The 18,432-nt window shown below is 39.2% G+C and overlaps 1 protein-coding gene across 2 annotated transcripts in view; it reads left to right on the top strand.

Annotated features, from left to right (window-relative positions):
- The window catches only part of TTC23 (tetratricopeptide repeat domain 23), a 168,300-nt gene that overhangs the window by 109,605 nt on the left and 40,263 nt on the right, over positions 1-18,432 (top strand). For both annotated transcript variants that reach the window (XM_055417708.2, XM_088829693.1), the window contains exon 7: positions 5,246-5,423. In XM_055417708.2, the coding sequence (XP_055273683.2) occupies positions 5,246-5,423 (178 nt within the window). The remainder of the gene's footprint in view (positions 1-5,245; positions 5,424-18,432) is intronic.

Genomic DNA, 18,432 nt, shown 5'->3' with positions numbered 1-18,432 from the left:
CTAAAACTCCTGAATTTTATTTTATTTTATTTTATTTTTATTTTACAATATTATATTGGTTGGTTTTGCCATACATTGACATGAATTCGCCCCAGGTGTACATGAGTTCCCCTTCCTGAACCCCCCTCTCACCTCCCTCCTCCCTTTATCCTCCTATCTTTTTAAAAATCATTGTTGTTATAGCCACCGTCCTAATGCATGTAAAGTGGTATCTCATTGTAATTTTGATTTGTGTTGTCTTGATGACTAATGATGAACATCTCTTTATGTGTGCATCTTCTTCAGAGAAATGACTATATTTTGCTCATTTTTAAATTGGGTTATTTATCTTTTATTACTATTGTAGGAGTTCTTTATATATTCTGGATTCAAGTCCCTCATCAGAAATATGATTTGGAAAAATTTTCCACAAACTATATTTTTCACCATCCATTTTTTTTATATGTCCTAAATAATATTTTTGAAGATGGGAACTTCCCTGGTAGCTCAGACAGTAAAGAATCCACTGGCAATGTAGGAGAACCGGATTCAGTCCCTGGATCAGGAAAATCCTCTGGAGAAAGGAATGGCAACCCACTCCAGTGTTCTTGCCTGAAGAATCCCATGGACAGAGGAGCCTGGCAGGCTACAGTCATGGGTTGCAAAGAGTCAGACATGACTGAGCAATTAACACTTTCAAATAATTTTGAAGATGAATGGCCAATCAAACTTTATATACACCGTTCAGCCACTAAAAGCGATATTATACCATTCATTGCCACATGTTCTAAAACAGTATGATCCTTTTTAAAAAATGCATAGAAAATTACCTGGAAGTACATGTATCAAAGTGTATAGCAGTCATCTTTAGATATTATGATTACATTGATATATTTTAATTTTTAATATCTCTTCTTTTAATGATGAATATAAATTGCTTTTATAATAGATTATTCTCAATTTTTTAAAAAGCCCAGTTGTATAAGAAAATGCCTGCCACACTTGCAGGCATGAGTGTGACTGATTCTACCCGTTATTTGGGTAGAATTTTATGCAGATGGGAACAAGCTGAGCCCACACATGAGCCCATTTCAACATGAGAACAACCTGAACTGTGCCTCTCAGTTCCAAAGAGACCACAGGCTGGGAGGGAAGGAGTAAAAGGTATGATTATGTGTAGGCATTTCATATCAACCTGTATGGCTGGCTTCAGTTTTAAAGCACTTTCAGACATCTTTGATTCTCACAGCAACCCTGTTGGACTCCAGTGTTCCGACGATTAAACCAAGTTTCAAAGCATTTTGTACTTGCCCAGGGTTGTGTGTCCTAGTTAGTAAGGATGCTAAAACTACTGTTTGGGTTTTCTACTCCTGTTGCAGTATTTGTAATTGATCCCCCTGCCTCTCACACTGTATTCTTTTCTAGAAAATTCTCTCAGTGTCAGGTGTGTCTGAAGGATGACATTTTGATACCTGAAAAGATACTGCTGTGTTAACTCGGAGTGCTGTGCGTGCTTCGGCTAAGATGGTTCCTAGATGGCTTCACAAACCCCCAAATACTTTTCTTTTGTGTTCTATCTCAGGAAAGGAAGAATTTTTGATATATGAATTAACATATGCCTTGTTTCATGTGCTTTTCTAATTTTTCCTCATTTATAAGCTTGATTGCTAAGCTGTGAATATTGCTTACTTTTAAAGTTGTTGCCCAGATGAAATCATCTTAGCATTTGTATTGGTTTTATTACCCTTCTATGACTTTTACAGGCAACTTTGGAAACAAAGGACCTCTTCTTTACTTCCTTGGCACACTCTTCATCATTTATGAAGATAAGAAAGGAAATTGAATTTTTTTTCCTTTGATGAAATATCTATGGCATTGTCTGAGTTCTCTAGGCTAAATTAGGTCAAAAAAAATCAGAAGTCTTTTTAAAAGTTTGTGACTTTTTCTAGATTCTAGACAGAAAGTTGGTGTACAAACTTTTCCTGTAAAGACCCAGGCAGTAAATATTTTTGCCTTTGTAAGCCATACAGTGTCTGTTGCAACTATTCAACTCTGCAACTGTAATGCAAAAGAAGCTGTAGATAATAAGTAAACAAGTGGGCCTGACTATGTCGATAAAACTTTATCTACAAAAGTAGTCAGTGAGTAGATTTGGTCTATAGACCACAGTTTGCTGACTCCTGTTTTCAGTTACTTAATCTTCTACCAGGAATCTAATTGTTTGGCTAAGTGATTTGTTACCAGCCATATGTTTCAAAGCCTCTTTCTATCACCATAGATGCTAGTGGATTTTCTCTCAAAAAATAAAATATGATATGTACAAAGTGGCACCACCAACTCAATGGATGTGAGCTTGAGCAAATTCCAGGAGATGGTGGAGGACAGGGAAGCTTGTCACACTGCAGCCCATGGGATGGCAAAGAGTCAGACAGGACTGAACAACTTAACAACAACAAAGATACTTAGTATCCACTACATTCTAAGCTCATTAAGAGAGTTAGAAGATGAGTCCAGCATTACTAGATCATCTGTTAATCTCTTCCTTTCCAAGGTTAGAGTCCGTGCAAGTTACAACCTAGATGCTTCTTGGTCCAGGAACATTCCCTGACCTCCTCTTCTGTTGTAAACCTCTTTACAATTATAGAAGGTATCCCAGTTCATGAGCTATTCAATGAACATTTTATTTCACTATGATCATCTGAACCACAGATCTGAAAAGTAACTCTATCAGTCATTTCCTTTGAAATTTACAGGAGGGCAAATTAGTTGTGAAAAGTATTCAATGACTATGTTGACCTAGAAAAAAAAAGGCCTCCAGTTATTTCTCTAGAAATAAAAAATTAGGTTCATAAAGGATCGGCAGAAATTTTCAATCTGGGGGTCTGAAACCATGGTGAACGATATGCAGAACTCCACCTGGCCAGGGAAGGAAACTGCTTTTATAGAAGAGGAAAGAATTTGAGAGAGCCAGAGTACACAGAGAGTCCATGACTTTTTGCTGGCTAAGTTCTTACCAGGAATGAAGAGGAGTCTTTCTTCCTGTTGGGCTCTGCTGTCCTCCCAGGGCAGGAAAATTCCCGATTCTGGGCTCCTGACTCTATTTAATTGAGGTTTCTGTTTATTAATTTTTTTCATAATTGAGTCAAGAACAAAACCCCTTTTTATGGTCTCAGCCATTTTCTCACATTTCATCTCAGGTTTTCGGTAATTATAGAAATTAGGGCCTTTTAGTAGTAAAGATTCTGGGGTGGAGGCAACATAGGAAGGATTGATTTCTTTTATTACAAGTTTTGTACCTAAAAATTTTCCATGAAAAAAAAGTTTCTAATAATTTTCACAGGTGTTTCAGAAAAGACTGTTTTTTAATTGTCTGTTTGGTAAACACTATATAGAGACATATATTTTTTTATATGAGAGACCCTTACCCTAAGAAGCTACAAGATTATTTTCCCACTACCACCTTTAAATTAACATTTTTCTCATGTAAAAGTAATATATTTTTATAGAAGAAAATTTGGGAAATTTATAAAGTATAAATAAGAAGAGTAAAATCATTCACAACTCCTTAGAAATAACTATTGCTAACATTTTAGTGACATTTAGATAGCTCTTTATGCATATGTTTACATGTAGATTAGATGCGAAATTTTCACACGCATAAGATTATGGCTTAGCTGGTAAAGAATCCACCTGCAATGCAGGAGACCTGGGTTCAATCCTGGGATGGGAAGATCCCCTGGGGAAGAAAAAGGCTACCCACTCCAGTGTTCTGACCTGAAGAATTCCAAGGACTGTACAGACCATGGAGTCACAAAGAGTCAGACACAACTGAACAACTTTCCTTTCTTCAAGATTATATAGTGTTCTGTAATCTGCCTTTTTGCTGAATAATATATAGTGGATATATGTCTATGATGATAAATACAGATCAAAATTAACTTTAATGGCTACATGGCATCCCACAATGTAGATGTACTTACTATAACCCACTTAATAATCATCTACTGAGGTATTTTAACTGCTTTATACTTTTCCACTATTACAAAGAATGCTTCAGTAAACATTCTTATATATAGTTCTTGTGCCAGAGTATTTCTCAAGATAAACTACTAAAAGTGCAATTAGCAGAAATGTGTGTACATACATATGTATAATTCTGATATAGAAAAGCTTGTACCCAAATTACATTCTTCCCAACAGTTAATGAGAGTGCTTTACACCCTCATCAAACTGGGAAATTTCTATAATTTCTCAGTGGGTCAGTTATCAGCATCTTAGCATGCTTTCTGATTACTGTTGTTGTTTTAATATTTTATATTTTTTAAACCAACACCTCCACAGCGCCTACTATGTGTCAGAGACTATTCTAGATGTTCTTTTTATTAATATCAACCACTTTAATCTTCATAGCAATGCAGTGAAGCGGGCACTGTTATTATCGTTAACGTGCTGTTGTTCAGTCGCTAAGTCATGTCCAGCTCTTTGTGACTCCATGGACTGCAGCACACCAGGCTTCTCTGTCCCTCACTGTTTTCTGGAGTTTGCTCATACTCGTGTCCATTGAGTCGGTGATGCCATCCAGCCATCTCATCCTCTGTCACGCCCTTCTCCTCGTGCCCTCAATCTTTCCCAGTGAGGGTCTTTTCCAATGAATTGGCTATTCGCATCAGATAGTCAAAGTATTGCAGCTTCAGCTTCAGCAGCAGTCCTTTCAGTGAATATTCAGGGTTGATTTCCTTTAGGATTGACTGGTTTGATCTCCTTGCTGTCCAAGGAACTCTCAAGAGTCTTCTCCAACACCACAGTTCAAAAGTATCATTTTTTTCCAGCTCTGAGCCTTCTTTATGGTTCAACTCTCACATCTGTACATGACTACCGGAAAAACCATGGCTTTGACTATATGGACCTTTGTTGGCAAAGTGATGTCTCTGCTTTTGAATACACTATCTAGGTTTGTCATAGGTTTTCTTTTAACATCGCTTTGTCTTTTCTTTTTAAGATAACGTTTGTTAACTTACCAATGAGAAAACTGTCGAGTAACTTGAAGGTCCTACACCTAGTAAGTGATAGAGCCAGGATTTCAATCTTCCTGATTATCCCAGTGTCTCTCCTCTTAACCGCTATGCCCTGCTGCTCCTCGGAGGAAAGAAAGGCTTAGCTGCCTGGGAAATGAACCTGGGGAACAGGAATCAGAAAGTCAAATCCATCTTTTATTTTCAGTATCTTCCATTTTAATTATTTTAAAAATAATCCCTTTGTTTTTTAGGGTATATCAAGGTCAGAAGAAATCAAAAGAAGCTCTGCCCCACTACCAAGAGGCTTTAAAATATACTGAGATCAGTAGAGGTGAAAAAAGTCTTGAGTGTGTACCAATACTGAGGGAGTTGGCAGCTGCAGAGCAAGCCCTGGGATTTCATGATGCATCCATCAACAACCTTTTACAGGTAAGCTGCAATGTCCTGGCCACCAAAGCTGTTCTGACTCACTGCTTCTCACAGATAAGAGTGGAATAGCAGCTTTGAGAATGTCTGGCTTAGTTATGTGCTCTAGATACACACAACACCGCCTGTAGTAAAAGTTCAACAAACACCTTCACATAGGTGCCCACGCGGGCGAGCACGGGATTACCAGTCCTCTGTTCCCCGTGCCTGCTCCACAGATAACCCGAGGCTCCGTGAAGGTGGCTTTCTCACAGCAGGTGCATAATTTAAGTCTTGTTTCACAGACAAAGTTTCTTTATAATTTAAAGCTTATCTACGTACAGATTATGTGACCAAACTGATTAAGGTTATTTTTTACCGCATTCTGCGATCTTTACCTGAAGTTACTTAGAATTGTCATCTGGTAGCTGCTGTTCCACTTCATCATTAAAAGATTCCACTGTGAGTGTGTCAGTTAGAGTTCTCCAAAACAGAACCAGTTGGATATATACATAGAGAAAGAGAAGGCTTTATTTAAGGAATTGGCTCACACAGGTGTGGGCTGACAAGTCTGAAATCCATAGGGTAGGTGGGCCAGCTGAAAACACAAGCAGAGCCTCTATGTCACAGTCCCCCTTCTTTCTTGGAACCTCAGCCTTTTGTTCTGTATGAGGCCTACTCATATTGTTGAAGGTAATCTCCTTTATTCAAAGTCTACTGACCATAAATGTTAATCACAACTACAAAGTACATTCAAAGCAACATTTAAACTAGTATTTGACCTAACAACTGGACACCACCGCCTAGCCAAGCTGTTACATAAAACTAACCATCACGTCAACTTGATGTTTTTATATGGTATCATCTGCTAAAAGCACCTTTTAAATTGTTTTCTGAGAATTTTTCCCTATTAAAGTTGTAAAATATAGACTAACTCATTTTTTATTTCAAATGAGATATAATGATGCAGTACTGAGAGTTCTTTATTGCTATTTCTTTGAAAAGTTGTATGACTATTTAGACTCCCATGCACAGTTTATTAGAGTGTGCCATTCTCTCACTTTCTCTGGATCATCTCCCTTACTACTAATACCTATCCTATGCTTTATTATTATTATTATCATTTTATAGAGAAGTCAGTCAAGAATTAGGACAGTTGAGTGCTACACCCAGGAGTACACAGTCAATAAATGCCATCGCCCAGATTTAAATGCACTGTGTTTTGAAGGTAATTCTAGCTGATAGGTAGAGAGTAGACTGGGGAGGGTGTGCCTGGATTGGAGGCAGACTGAAATACTGAGGGCTGAAGATGGAAGTGGCTTAAACCAGGACGATGCTAGCAAGGATGAAGGAGTTGGGAGTGACAAAGATTTAGGAGGCAGAATTTATGAGATATAGAAATTGAAAGGATACAGGACACAGAGGAAGGGGAGGAGTCGAAGATGACTCCTGGGTTTCTAGTGGACACCTGAGAAGATGTGTGTGGGAGCAGGGGTGCCTGGGGGATGATGAGATGAGCTCAGGTTTGATGGTGAGCCTGAGATGCCCTAAGGCATCCAGGCAGCAGTGACAGCTAGATAGTTATATAATCAGGACTAGAGTTGAGGAAATAGGTTAAAAAGTCCTCCCCTCGTACACAAATTGCCTTGGGAGAGAGTGAGATCACCCAGGGAGGCTTTATGGAGTGAGAAGGGAAAATAACTGATGACAGAGTCTTGAGGAACTTTGGTATCTGTTGGTTGTGAAAAGAAGGATAAATCAGTAAAGGAACAAGGAAGAATTTGCTAGAAAAAACAAGAAGAAAAGTAAAGAAGAAAGAGATATCCACTTCCTTTTGATACCTTTTGCTGTTCTGGAGGACACGGAGCTGTTGGGAGGAAAAATGAGTTAATATTTGTGCAGTGTTGAGCATGGTGCCTGCTAGTGCAATATATAACTTTTTGGAAAGTTCTCCCTTTCCTTTTCTTGTTTTTCTTTTTCTTTTATTGATGACCTAGTTGAGGGAAGTGCTGGGGCACTAATGAGGACAGAATCCAGATTATATGTGAGTGAGGTGTGAGGAAGCAAAGGTAATAAATGCAGATGCCTGCCTCAAAAAGAGGCAGGGAAGGCTGACCCAGGCAGGGGGCAGAATACATGGAAAGTTCTGAAGGTAAGACAAGATCTGACACATTTTGGGGAACTGCAAGGAGTTCCTGATCCCTGGGTAATGGATGTGGAAAGTCATGGTAAGGAATTTGAGCTTCACCCTAAGGGCAGTTGAGGGTTTTCAAGCAGGAAGATGGGCATCATCAGATTGTCAGTCTAGAAGGGTTGCTCTGCAGCATGGAGAATGGACTGGACAGCAGAGAGATAAGCAGGGAGGTGGCTCAGGAGATGGCTGCAGCAGACCAGGTAGGGACGGTGACAGCCTGGACTCAGGGGGTGTCGTGAGAATGGAGCGACATGGACAGATCTGATACAGATTTATGGAGAGTAGAAATGACAGGCCTGGGAGGTGCACAGATGTGGGGTGGTGAAGGAGATGGAGGGGTCCAGCTTTAGACCAACGTTCTGTCTGTGTCTGGTCGGTACATTTACTACACAAAAGAACACTGGTAGATTTGTAATTTTTTGTTAGTATCAATAATTCTGAAAATTTTTATAAAAAACTTTTTTCTTTCCTTATTTGCTGATATAAATTTCCAGAAGTTAAACTACTGGTAGGTAAAGCATGAATATTTTATACTTCTTGATTTTTATTGACATTCTGCCAAAGGGTTGTTTTGATTTACCTGGCTACCAGAAATTTTCTTTTCTTTGCTCTTGGGCTACTTTTCCACCAACTTTGTCAACTTTTTTAATGCTATTTTACTTAGCATTCAGAAAACTAAGATCATGGCATCTGGTCTTCTTGGCAAATAGATGGGGAAACAATGGAATCAGTGAGAGACTTTGTGTATTTGGGCTCCAAAATCACTGCAGTTGGTGACTGCAGTCATGAAATTAAAAGACGCTTGCTCCTCGGAAGAAAAACTGTGACAACCTAGACAGCATATTAAAAAATAGAGACATTACTTTGACAACAAAGGTCCGTCTAGTCAAAGCTATGGTTTTTCCAGTAATCGTGTATGGATGTGAGAGCTGGACTGTAAAGAAAGCTGAGCACCGAAGAACTGATGGTTTTGAACTGTGGTGTTGGAGAAGACTCTTGAAAGTCCCTTGGACTTCAAGGATCTAACCAGTCCATCCTAAAGGAGATCAGTCCTGAATATTCATTGGAAGGACTGATGCTGAGGCTGAAATTCCAATATTTTGGCCACCAGATGCGAAGCACTGACTCATTGGAAAAGACCCTGATGTTGGGAAAGATTGAAGGCGGGAGGAGAAGGAGACGACTGAGGATGAGATGGTTGGATGGCATCACCGACTCGATGGACATGGGTTTGAGCAAGCTCTGGGAGTTGGTGATGGACAGGGGAGCCTGGTGTGCTGCAGTCCATGGGGTCACAAAGAGTCGGATATGACTGAGTGACTGAACTCCCATTTTACAAATTTTATTAATTCAGATTTTTTCTAAGTCCATATACCCTCAGTGTTTCCTGACCAGATCCTCCCTCAAAGACCTGCTGAGGACAGACCTGCCCTCATATTCTCAGCACTGTCTTTGCTGCACCAGTTCCTAAAGTTCAAAGCAAGAAATCAAGATATACTCAGAGTATTTCTGCAAGGGCCATCACCCCTTACAAAATTCACTAGAATAAAAAATGGCTTCTAAGACCCAATAGTATGCATTGCAAAGATTTGAGCTTGGTTTACACATTCCCCAAAGTTTGTTTCATAGGATACAAGAATCTCATGAGAGTTCACAAGTCTATCCAGAAAAGGTGAATTCAGGAATGTTAAGATCAGTATGGGCCATATTCTGTTTTGTCAGTTAACCCAATACTGTCCTTCTTGGCAATTTTTTCCTGCTCCAATAAAAATACAGTTCACAATCAAGTACTGCACTTAGTTGTCAAGGACTCTGGTCTTCTGTAATCTAGTTTCTCAGCTTGTCATTGTCTCTTATGACAATGAAATTTTTGAAGAATACAGGCCAGTTATTTCATAGACTGTGCCTTCAGTTCAATTCAATTCAGTCGCTCAGTCGTGTCCGACTCTTTGCGACCCCATGAATCACAGCACGCCAGGTCTCCCTGTCCATCATCAACTCCCGGAGTTCACTCAACCTCATGTCCATCGAGTCGGTGATGCCATCCAGCCATCTCATTCTCTGTCGTCCCCTTCTCCTCCTGCCCCCAATCCTTCCCAGCATCAGAGTCTTTTCCAGTGAGTCAACTCTTTGCATGAGGTGGCCCAAGTTTTGGGTTTATCTGATGCTTTCTCCTGGCCAGATTCTGACAATGCAAGCCCAGCTAGAATGCTACAAAAGGATATTATATTTTCTTGGGGTATTGTGTCTGGAGGCACATGAAATCCATCTGTCTTTCATTGGTGACATTAATTTATCTCCCAGTGATGTGTGTGCTACTTCACTGTATAGTAACGATTTTTCTGTTTGCAGCCAATAACCATTCTGGAATGAGACGTTTTTAAGACTATGTAAATATCTTACTCCTCTTTGAAATGTCTCTCCAAGTTTAGCATCCATTGATGAGTCTTTCTCGAGCTAGTCTTTACCATGATGGTTGCAAATCAGTGATTTTTCCATCTGTCATTCTATGTACATTTATCAGTTGAAATGTCTCTCCCTCTTCTCACCAAGTTATCTATTTGTTGTGTGCATATTTGCTTTTTTCACCTAACAATATGTCCTGAAAATCACTGTATAATTCATTTAAATCTTCTTTATTTTTTATACAGATGGATAATATTCTATTTTATGTACATAATATAGTTTTTTAAATAGTTTATATTTTGGCTTTTAAGTTATTGTTGTTTAGTAGCTAAGTTGTGTCTGACTCTTTGCAACCCCATGGACTGCAGCACACCAGACTTCCCTGTCCTTCACTTTTGCTCAAACTCACGTTTATTGAGTCAGTGATGCCATTCTACCTTTTCATTCTCTGCTGCTACCTTCTCCTCCTGCCTTCAGTCTTTCCCAGCATCAGGGTCTTTTCTAATGAGTCAGCTCTTTGCATCAGGTGGCCAAAGTATTGGAGCTTCAGCTTCAGCATCAGTCCTTCCAGTGAATGTTCAGGGTTGATTTCCTTTAAGATTGACTGGTTTGATCTCCTTGCAGTCCAAGGGACTCTCAACAGTCTTCTCCAGCACCACAGTTCAAAAGCATCAATTCTTCAGTACTGAGCCTTTTTTTGGGTTCAACTCTCACATCCATACATGACTACTGGCATTAGGTTAGGTTCCAATACTTTGTAAATAAAAATAATGTTGTAATGAATAACCTTACACATATGTATTTTTGTATTGTTGGAGTTGTATCTTCAGAATAAATTCCTAGAAATGGGACAGCTAGGTCAAAGGAAGCATACGTGGGTAGTTTTGTAGAATATTACCAGTTGCCTTTCATTGGGCTTCTACTATTTGTATTGCCATCAGCAGTGTGTAGGGGTGCCTGTTTCCCCACAGCCCCTTTCAAAAGAATGTATCATCAGGCTTTTGAATTAGTTCCCTTCTGATAGTTGAGAATTGATATCTCAGTACAGTTTTAATCTACAGTTCTCTTATTTAAAATGGAATTGAGTATCTTTTCATATATTTAAGGGACTTCAGTATATTTTTGTGCACTTCCTTTTTTGTGAATTATTCATATTATTCATCCACTATTTAATAGAATGTTTATCTAGATTGCCTTAACAGTTAAAATTTCTTTATAAATTACACTGTGTGTCATAAATTTTTTCACCCAATTTATCATTTGTGTTTTAATTTTTGTGCACTTCATTGAGATAATTTACATATCATAAAACTTACCCTTTTAAAGTGTACAATTTAATGGTTTTATTGTACTCACAAAGTTGTACAACCATTACTACTATCTAATTCCAGAAATTTTTCACCACCTTAAAAGAAACCTTGTGCCCATTAGGAGTCATTCCTGTTCCCTCCTCTTCCCACCCTCTGGCAACCACCATCTAATCTCTATCTCTGTGGATTTGCCTTTTATGGACAGTTCATATAATATGTGGCCTTTTGTCTCTGACTTCTGTTATTAACATAATTTTTACAAGGTTCATTTGTGTTTAGCATGTATCAGTACTTCATTTCCTATTTATGACTGAATAGTACTCCTTTTGTTTATATTCATCAGTTTACTGATATTTGGGTTGTTTCCACTTTATGGTTATTATGAATAATTTTGCTATTAACATTCATATGTAAGGTTTTCAAGGATGTATATTCGCAGATCTCATGTGTATAAGTCTAGGAGTGGAATTTTTGGATCATGTAGTAACTCAATATTTAGCTTTTTGAGAAACTGCCAAAGTATTCCCCAAAGTGACCTCAGCATTTTACATCTCCACCAGTAATGAATGAGTTTCACTTTCTCCACATCCTTACCAACCCTTGTAATTGTCTGTTTTATTTTAGCCATCCTAAAGAGTGTGAAATGGTATCTCACTGTAGTTTTGATTTGCATTTCCCATCACTTCATGGGAAATAGATGGAAAAACAGTGGAAACAGTGTCAGACTCTATTTTTTGGGGCTCCAAAATCACTGCAGATGCTGATTGCAGCCATGAAATTAAAAGACGCTTGCTCCTTGGAAGGAAAGTTATGACCAACCTTGATAATATATTAAAAAGCAGAGACATTACTTTGCCAACAAAGGTCCGTCTAGTCAAGGCTATGGTTTTTCCCGTGGTCATGTATGGATGTGAGAGTTGGACTGTGAAGAAAGCTGATCACCGAAGAATTGATGCTTTTGAACTGTGGTGTTGGAGAAGACTCTTGAGAGTCCCTTGTACTGCAAGGAGATCCAACTAGTCCATTCTAAGGGAGATCGATCCTGGGTGTTCATTGGAGGGACTGATGCTGAAGCTGAAACTGCAATACTTTGGCCACCTCATGCGACGAGTTGACTCACTGGAAAAGACTCTGATGCTGGGAAAGGTTGGGGGCGGGAGAAGAAGGGGACGACCGAGAATGAGATGGCTGGATGGCATCACCGACTCTGTGGACATGAGTTTGAGTGAGCTCCGGGAGTTGGTGATGGATAGGGAGGCCTGGCGTGCTGTGATTCATGGGGTCGCAGAGAGTCGGACACGACTGCGCGACTGAACTGAACTGAACTGAATGACTAAAGATGTTCAGCATCTTTTTATCTGTTTACTTGGCCATTTGTTTATCTTCTTTGGAGGTTGCTGCTAAGTCACTTCAGTCGTGTCCGACTCTGTGCGACCCCACAGATGGCAGCCCACCAGGCTCCCCCGTCCCTGGGATTCTCCAGGCAAGAACACTGGAGTGGGTTGCCATTTCCTTCTCCAATGTGTGAAAGTGAAAAGTGAAAGTGAAGTCGCTCAGTCATGTCTGACCTGTAGCGACCCCATGGACTGCAGCCCACCAGGCTCCTCTGTCCTTGGGATTTTCTAGGCAAGAGTACTGGAGTGGCTTGCCATTACCTTCTCCGCTTTCTTTGGAGGTATGCCTATTCAAATCCTTTATCCATTTTTCATATAGTTATTTGTCTTTTTATTGTTGACTTTAAGGGTCCTTTGTATATTCTGATACTAGATACTAGACCCTTATAATATATGGTTTATGAAGCTTTTCTCCTGTTGTGCGGGTTGTCTTCTCACTGTCCTGATAGTGTCCTTTGAAGCACAAATTAATTTTGATGACATTCATTTTATTTTTGGTATTGTTGTTTGTGCTTTTGACATCACATCTAGGAAGCCATTGCCTAATTCATGTTCATGAAGGTTTATGTCTATGTTTCCTTCTGAGAATTCTATAATTTTAGTTCTTACATTGAAGTCTTTGATTCATTTTGAGTTAAGTGTTTATATGCAATGAAACAAGGGTCTAACTTCATTCTTTTGTGTATGGATTCTCATTTGTCCCAGCACCGTTTATTAAATGGACTATTCCTTCATCATTGGATTACCTTGGCACCCATGTCCAAGTCAATTGACCAAGAATGTAAGGATTTATTTCTAGTCTTTCAAGTCTATTCCATTGAGCTGTATGTCTATTCTTATGCCTATATCACAATCTCAGTTGCTGTTGTTTTGTAGTAAGTTTATGGATATTATGAATAACACTACTATGAAGATTCAAGTACAAATTTTGTAGTAAGTTTTGAAATCTATTAAGTGTGAAATCTCCAACTTTATTATTATTTTTCAAGATTGCTTTGGCTATTCTGGGTCCCTTACATTTTCATATGAATTTTAAGATAAGCTTTTTCTTTCCAGTTTCTAGAAAGAAAAAAAAAAGTAAACAGCTGGGATTTTGATAAGGATTACATTGAATCTATATTGCAATTGTGAAGTATTGACATCTTAACAGTATTAAGCCTTTCAATCTGTAAAATCCATAAATATCTCTTATTTATTTATGTCTTAATTTCTTTCATCCATGTTTTATAGTACCAGTTTTGTACTTCCTTTGGTAGATTTATTCTCAAGTATTTTGTGGTTTTTTTATGTTATTACAAATGGAAGTATTTTCTTAATTTCCTTTTCTTTTTGTCCATTGCCTGTGCATAGACATACAAGTGGTTTTTGAGTATGCTCACTTTGCATCCTGCAACCTTTCTAAACTTGTTTATTAGCTTAATTTGTGTGTGTTTGTGAATTTATGTTTTTTGTGTTTTTCTTTGCCACAAAGAAGTTTTCTTAGCACTTTCAAATTCTCAGTCTTTCACTTTATTACATTTAGATTGACTCTGAGAAGACTCCCCGTTTATCTAGGATATGGAAGAATTCACTTCTTTTTTGGCTGTGCTGGGTCTTCACTGCACTGTGAGGGCTTTTCAAGTTGTGATGCATGGGCTTCTCACTGCAGTGCAGGCTTCTCAAGTTGCGGCACACAGGTTTCTCTAGTTATGGAGCACAGGCTTCAGACTGCACAGGCTCAGGAGTTGTCCTGCAGAATGCGGGTTCTTATTCCCTGATCAGGGATTTAACCCACAACCCCTGCATTGAATGGCAGATTCTTAACCACTGGACAACCAGGGTAGTCCCCACTTATTTTTATAATATTTGTAAAGTTTGATAGGTGACTTTTATTGTTGTTTATTCTTGAGGTTAATAAAGATTAGTAAGTGTTGAAATAAATACTTGCCTATGATCATTAAAAAGATAGCTTTATGAAGTCAAGGTAGCATTTGGATTTGAACTGACAAATGAATAGATAAGTTGTGGTACATATGTACAATGGAATATTACTCATCCATGAAAAGGAAGGAATGTGAGTCAGTTGAACTGAGGTGGATAAACCTAGAGCCTGTTATACAGAGTGAATTAAGTCAGAAAGAGAAAAACAAATGTCATATATTAGTGTACTTGTATGGAATCTAGAAAAAGGTACTGATGAACCTATTTACAGGACAAGAATAGAGATTCAGATGTAGAGAACAGACTTGTGGACACAGCAGGCAAAGGAGAAGGTGGGACAGATTGAGAGAGTAGCGCTGACATATTTATACCACCACCTGTAAAGCAGAGACTAGCAGGAACTTGCTACATAACACAGGGAGCCGAGCCCAGTGCTCTGATGACCTAGATGGGTGGGGTGGTTGTTGCGCTGGGAGGGAGGCTCAAGAAGGAGGTGATATATGTATACACACACACACTCTTATGGCTGATTTGCGCTGTTGTCCAGCAGAAACCCAACACAACAGTGTAAAGCAATTATCCTCCAATTAAAAATAGTAATGAAAAGATGGCATTGAATTTGAAATCAGAAAACCAGCCACTGGGTTGGAGTCTGACACTTTTGTTTACCAGTTGTTTAATAATACAAGTCATTTAGTCTTTAAAAAAAAGAAAAAAATTATGAAAGACCCTATCCACTTCACAGAAGAGCTCAAAGATTCACAATGGAAAGTCCTTTGTGAACGATTTGGCATGTTGCCAGTATGAGCTACTTTTATTTATTAATAGTAATTGTTAAGCATTTATCAAGACTCCCCTTTTCTTTAGTAACTTTACCTAAAATACAGAAAGGTACAGTGTGGCCACAGCTTTCCAAGGGAGCCCATGCCTAAAAGTCATTTATTAATTACACACAAAGAAAGGGGGTTTTGTTATTTCCCCTCTTATTTTTTCACTCTTCATTCCTTTGGAATGAGAGAAACACCCAGGGAGAAAAGACCTTTTATTTTCTGTAGAGTGTAGAAAATTTCCAAAGTATTTTAGAACCTAGCCCATTAAAATAGAGAAGAATAAAGCCAGCCCCACAGAGCCATCACAGAGGGACTGATGAAAGGGCTGTCGTCAGCCGGCAGGTCCTCTGCAGCAGGGTTCTGTGAGGAAACCAAGCAAACATGACTGCTTCTGAAGCTCTTCAAGGCAGATTTTGGCACTAGAAACTTGTTTCCCTATCCAGGAGAAAAATTGCAGAATTTCTTTTATATGAACAAGAACATGGTTGTGGGTGTGTGCTTTCAAGGGGTATAAATTAACACCACACTAGCTTGGACTGCTTTTTCACATCTCTGACACTGAAATCGTATATCTCTCTTTTCAGTTTTCAGGGCAGCTCTGACACTCAGTAATCCCCAAATTTAGAGAACTTTGATTTGCAAAGTATGATGAAACAATTTGTCAGTTTCTCTACCAAAGACAGAAAGTCTGGGTTCAGGCTCCTGCTCTGGGTGAGTTACTGGCCTCGGTCAGGCCTTGCTGGTGGCTGCTGGTGCCTCACTCATGGCCCCTGGCAGGTGCAGACTGTTTAGTAAATGGCAGCACTTTTTACTGTCTCTTGTTAATTGCGGTGTATTTGCTATAAAGTGAAATTAACTTATTAGAAATAATCAGAGTGCTATTTTTAATTTTCAAAATCTCTAACAACATTAGCCTATTTTTTTTTTTTTAATTAGAAAAGAAGTGTGCATGCATGCTCAGTTATGTCTGACTCTTTGTGACACCATGGACTATAGCCCTCCAGGCCCCTCTGTCCATGGGATTCTCCAGGTAAGAATACTAGAGTGGGTTGCCATTTCCTCCTCCAGGGGATCATCCTGATTCAGTGACCAAATCCTAGTCTCTTGAGTCTCCTGCATTGGCAAGCAGATTCTTTACTACTGTGCCACCCAGGAAGCCACAAAATTAGAAAAGTGGCAGAATGCAATTATGATTTCAGACATTATAAACCTTTTCTAAGGATGATGTAAATCCAGGTGCTATACTGCTGCTTTTGAAAAAACAGCTATTTTTAATTGAAATTATAATGCTTTTTACCAAAAAAAAAAAGCAAAACAAGCCATACAGAAAAATACAGAGAAATGAGCTACAAACCATCTCAGCCTGCCCCATCCCAGAAGTAGCCAGTGGTGACACTTGAGCATTTTTCCTCTTCATGTATGCAGATGGGTATAGATTGAGAGATAGAGAGAAGGAGAAAAAAAGATTGATAAACTTGACAGCATAAAAATGAAAAACTTCTCTGTGACAACATACCATAAAGTTAAGAAATAAATGTCAATGAGGGGAAAATATAGAAAGAGTTCTTATAAAATCTAGATGAAAAAGACAACTCAATAGAAATATGGACAAAAGACAGAGACATTTTACTGAAGAGGGAATACAAATGGCTGATAACCATCCAAAAATAATCCCCAGCCTCACTTGTTATTAAAGAAATGCAACTTAACCAAGGAGGTGCCAAGGAAGTTTGGTGACACTGCATGATGGCAGGGGTGGGGGAAGCAGACATACTTGTGCACTGCCCGTAGGACTGGGGATCGACACCATTTGCGGGGAAAGCAATTGACATTCCCGCTCCAGTTTTATAATACCCTGACCCTTTGACCCAGTGACTTCCCTTCTATAAACTTACCTAACAGACAGATGCACACAAGTTGCAAAGAAACAGGGTTAGTGACAGTAGTAAAAAATTAGAAATGCCCTCAAAATCCATTAGTAGGAAGTTGATTATGAAGCTATAATCTGTCCATGGGATGGGATGCCAAAGAGCCACTAAACAGAATGAGACGGATGTCTGTGTTCTGACATGAATGGTGTCCAAAGTGTGTTCTTAATTTAAAAAGGTCAGATGTGAACCAGACTGTTTTTTCAGTCAACGACCAATTAAACACTACAGTGTGCTGGACACAGTGTTAGGTCGTGTGTGTGTGTGTGTGTGTGTAAGCACGTCAGAATTTCTGAAAAGATACCCGGGAAACTGTTGGTAGTGAGTAAGCTATTAAAAATCAGCCTGGAAATGGGGAGAAGAGAGGGTGAGGCTTATAGACACGAAGGACAGCACATTTAAATTTGTAACTGTTTATTCTTTCCTACCACTTAGGATTTTTAGAAAATTATATGCAGGTACTACTCTTATAATTTAAAAATCTAGTTAAGTTTTAAGAAGACACACACAACCAAAAGAAAAAAAACTAAGGCCCCAACATGTCTATTTTGGTGCTAACTCTTACAGCGAGTAGGGCCTGTTCTTCCCAGCCTTTTGGAGGAGCTAAAATTGACAACTGGAAAACTGCCACAGAGCCTTTCTCTGACTATTAAAAGAAACTGGCTCAGTCCAGGGCTCTCAGAAATCAGTTTTTGAATGCCCTCTGCACCCAGTCACTCCTTGCATCTACTTTCCTGCAGGGATTCCCAGCTCCATGTCTTTTTTTAGCCAAAGCCCTCCAGCGGCCTCCTGGAGTATGTGTGGCCATGGAAGACCTCCCTACTGGGCAGAGATGGGAGAGGAAAGGAAGTGGCACCCTTGGACTGCAACATGACCCTGTCTTGCACAAGGATGACAGCTCAAAGCTGAAGCAGGGGATGGCCAGCTCTGGCAGAGCAGAGAGAGAAAGCTATGCACTTTCACAGCTGGTCAGTTATAAAAGCAGTAGCAAGCTCGCATTTCATGGTGACAAGTGGACTTGAGCTTCTGTTGAATTAAGGCACAAATCTGA

This window comes from Moschus berezovskii, chromosome 21 (assembly GCF_049115385.1).
Source record: "Moschus berezovskii isolate FMDL1 chromosome 21, NW_MosBer_1.0, whole genome shotgun sequence".
Classification (NCBI taxonomy): domain Eukaryota; kingdom Metazoa; phylum Chordata; class Mammalia; order Artiodactyla; family Moschidae; genus Moschus; species Moschus berezovskii.
The sequence above is the reverse complement of the archived record's forward strand: the minus strand, read 5'-3'. Positions and strand labels throughout refer to the sequence as shown.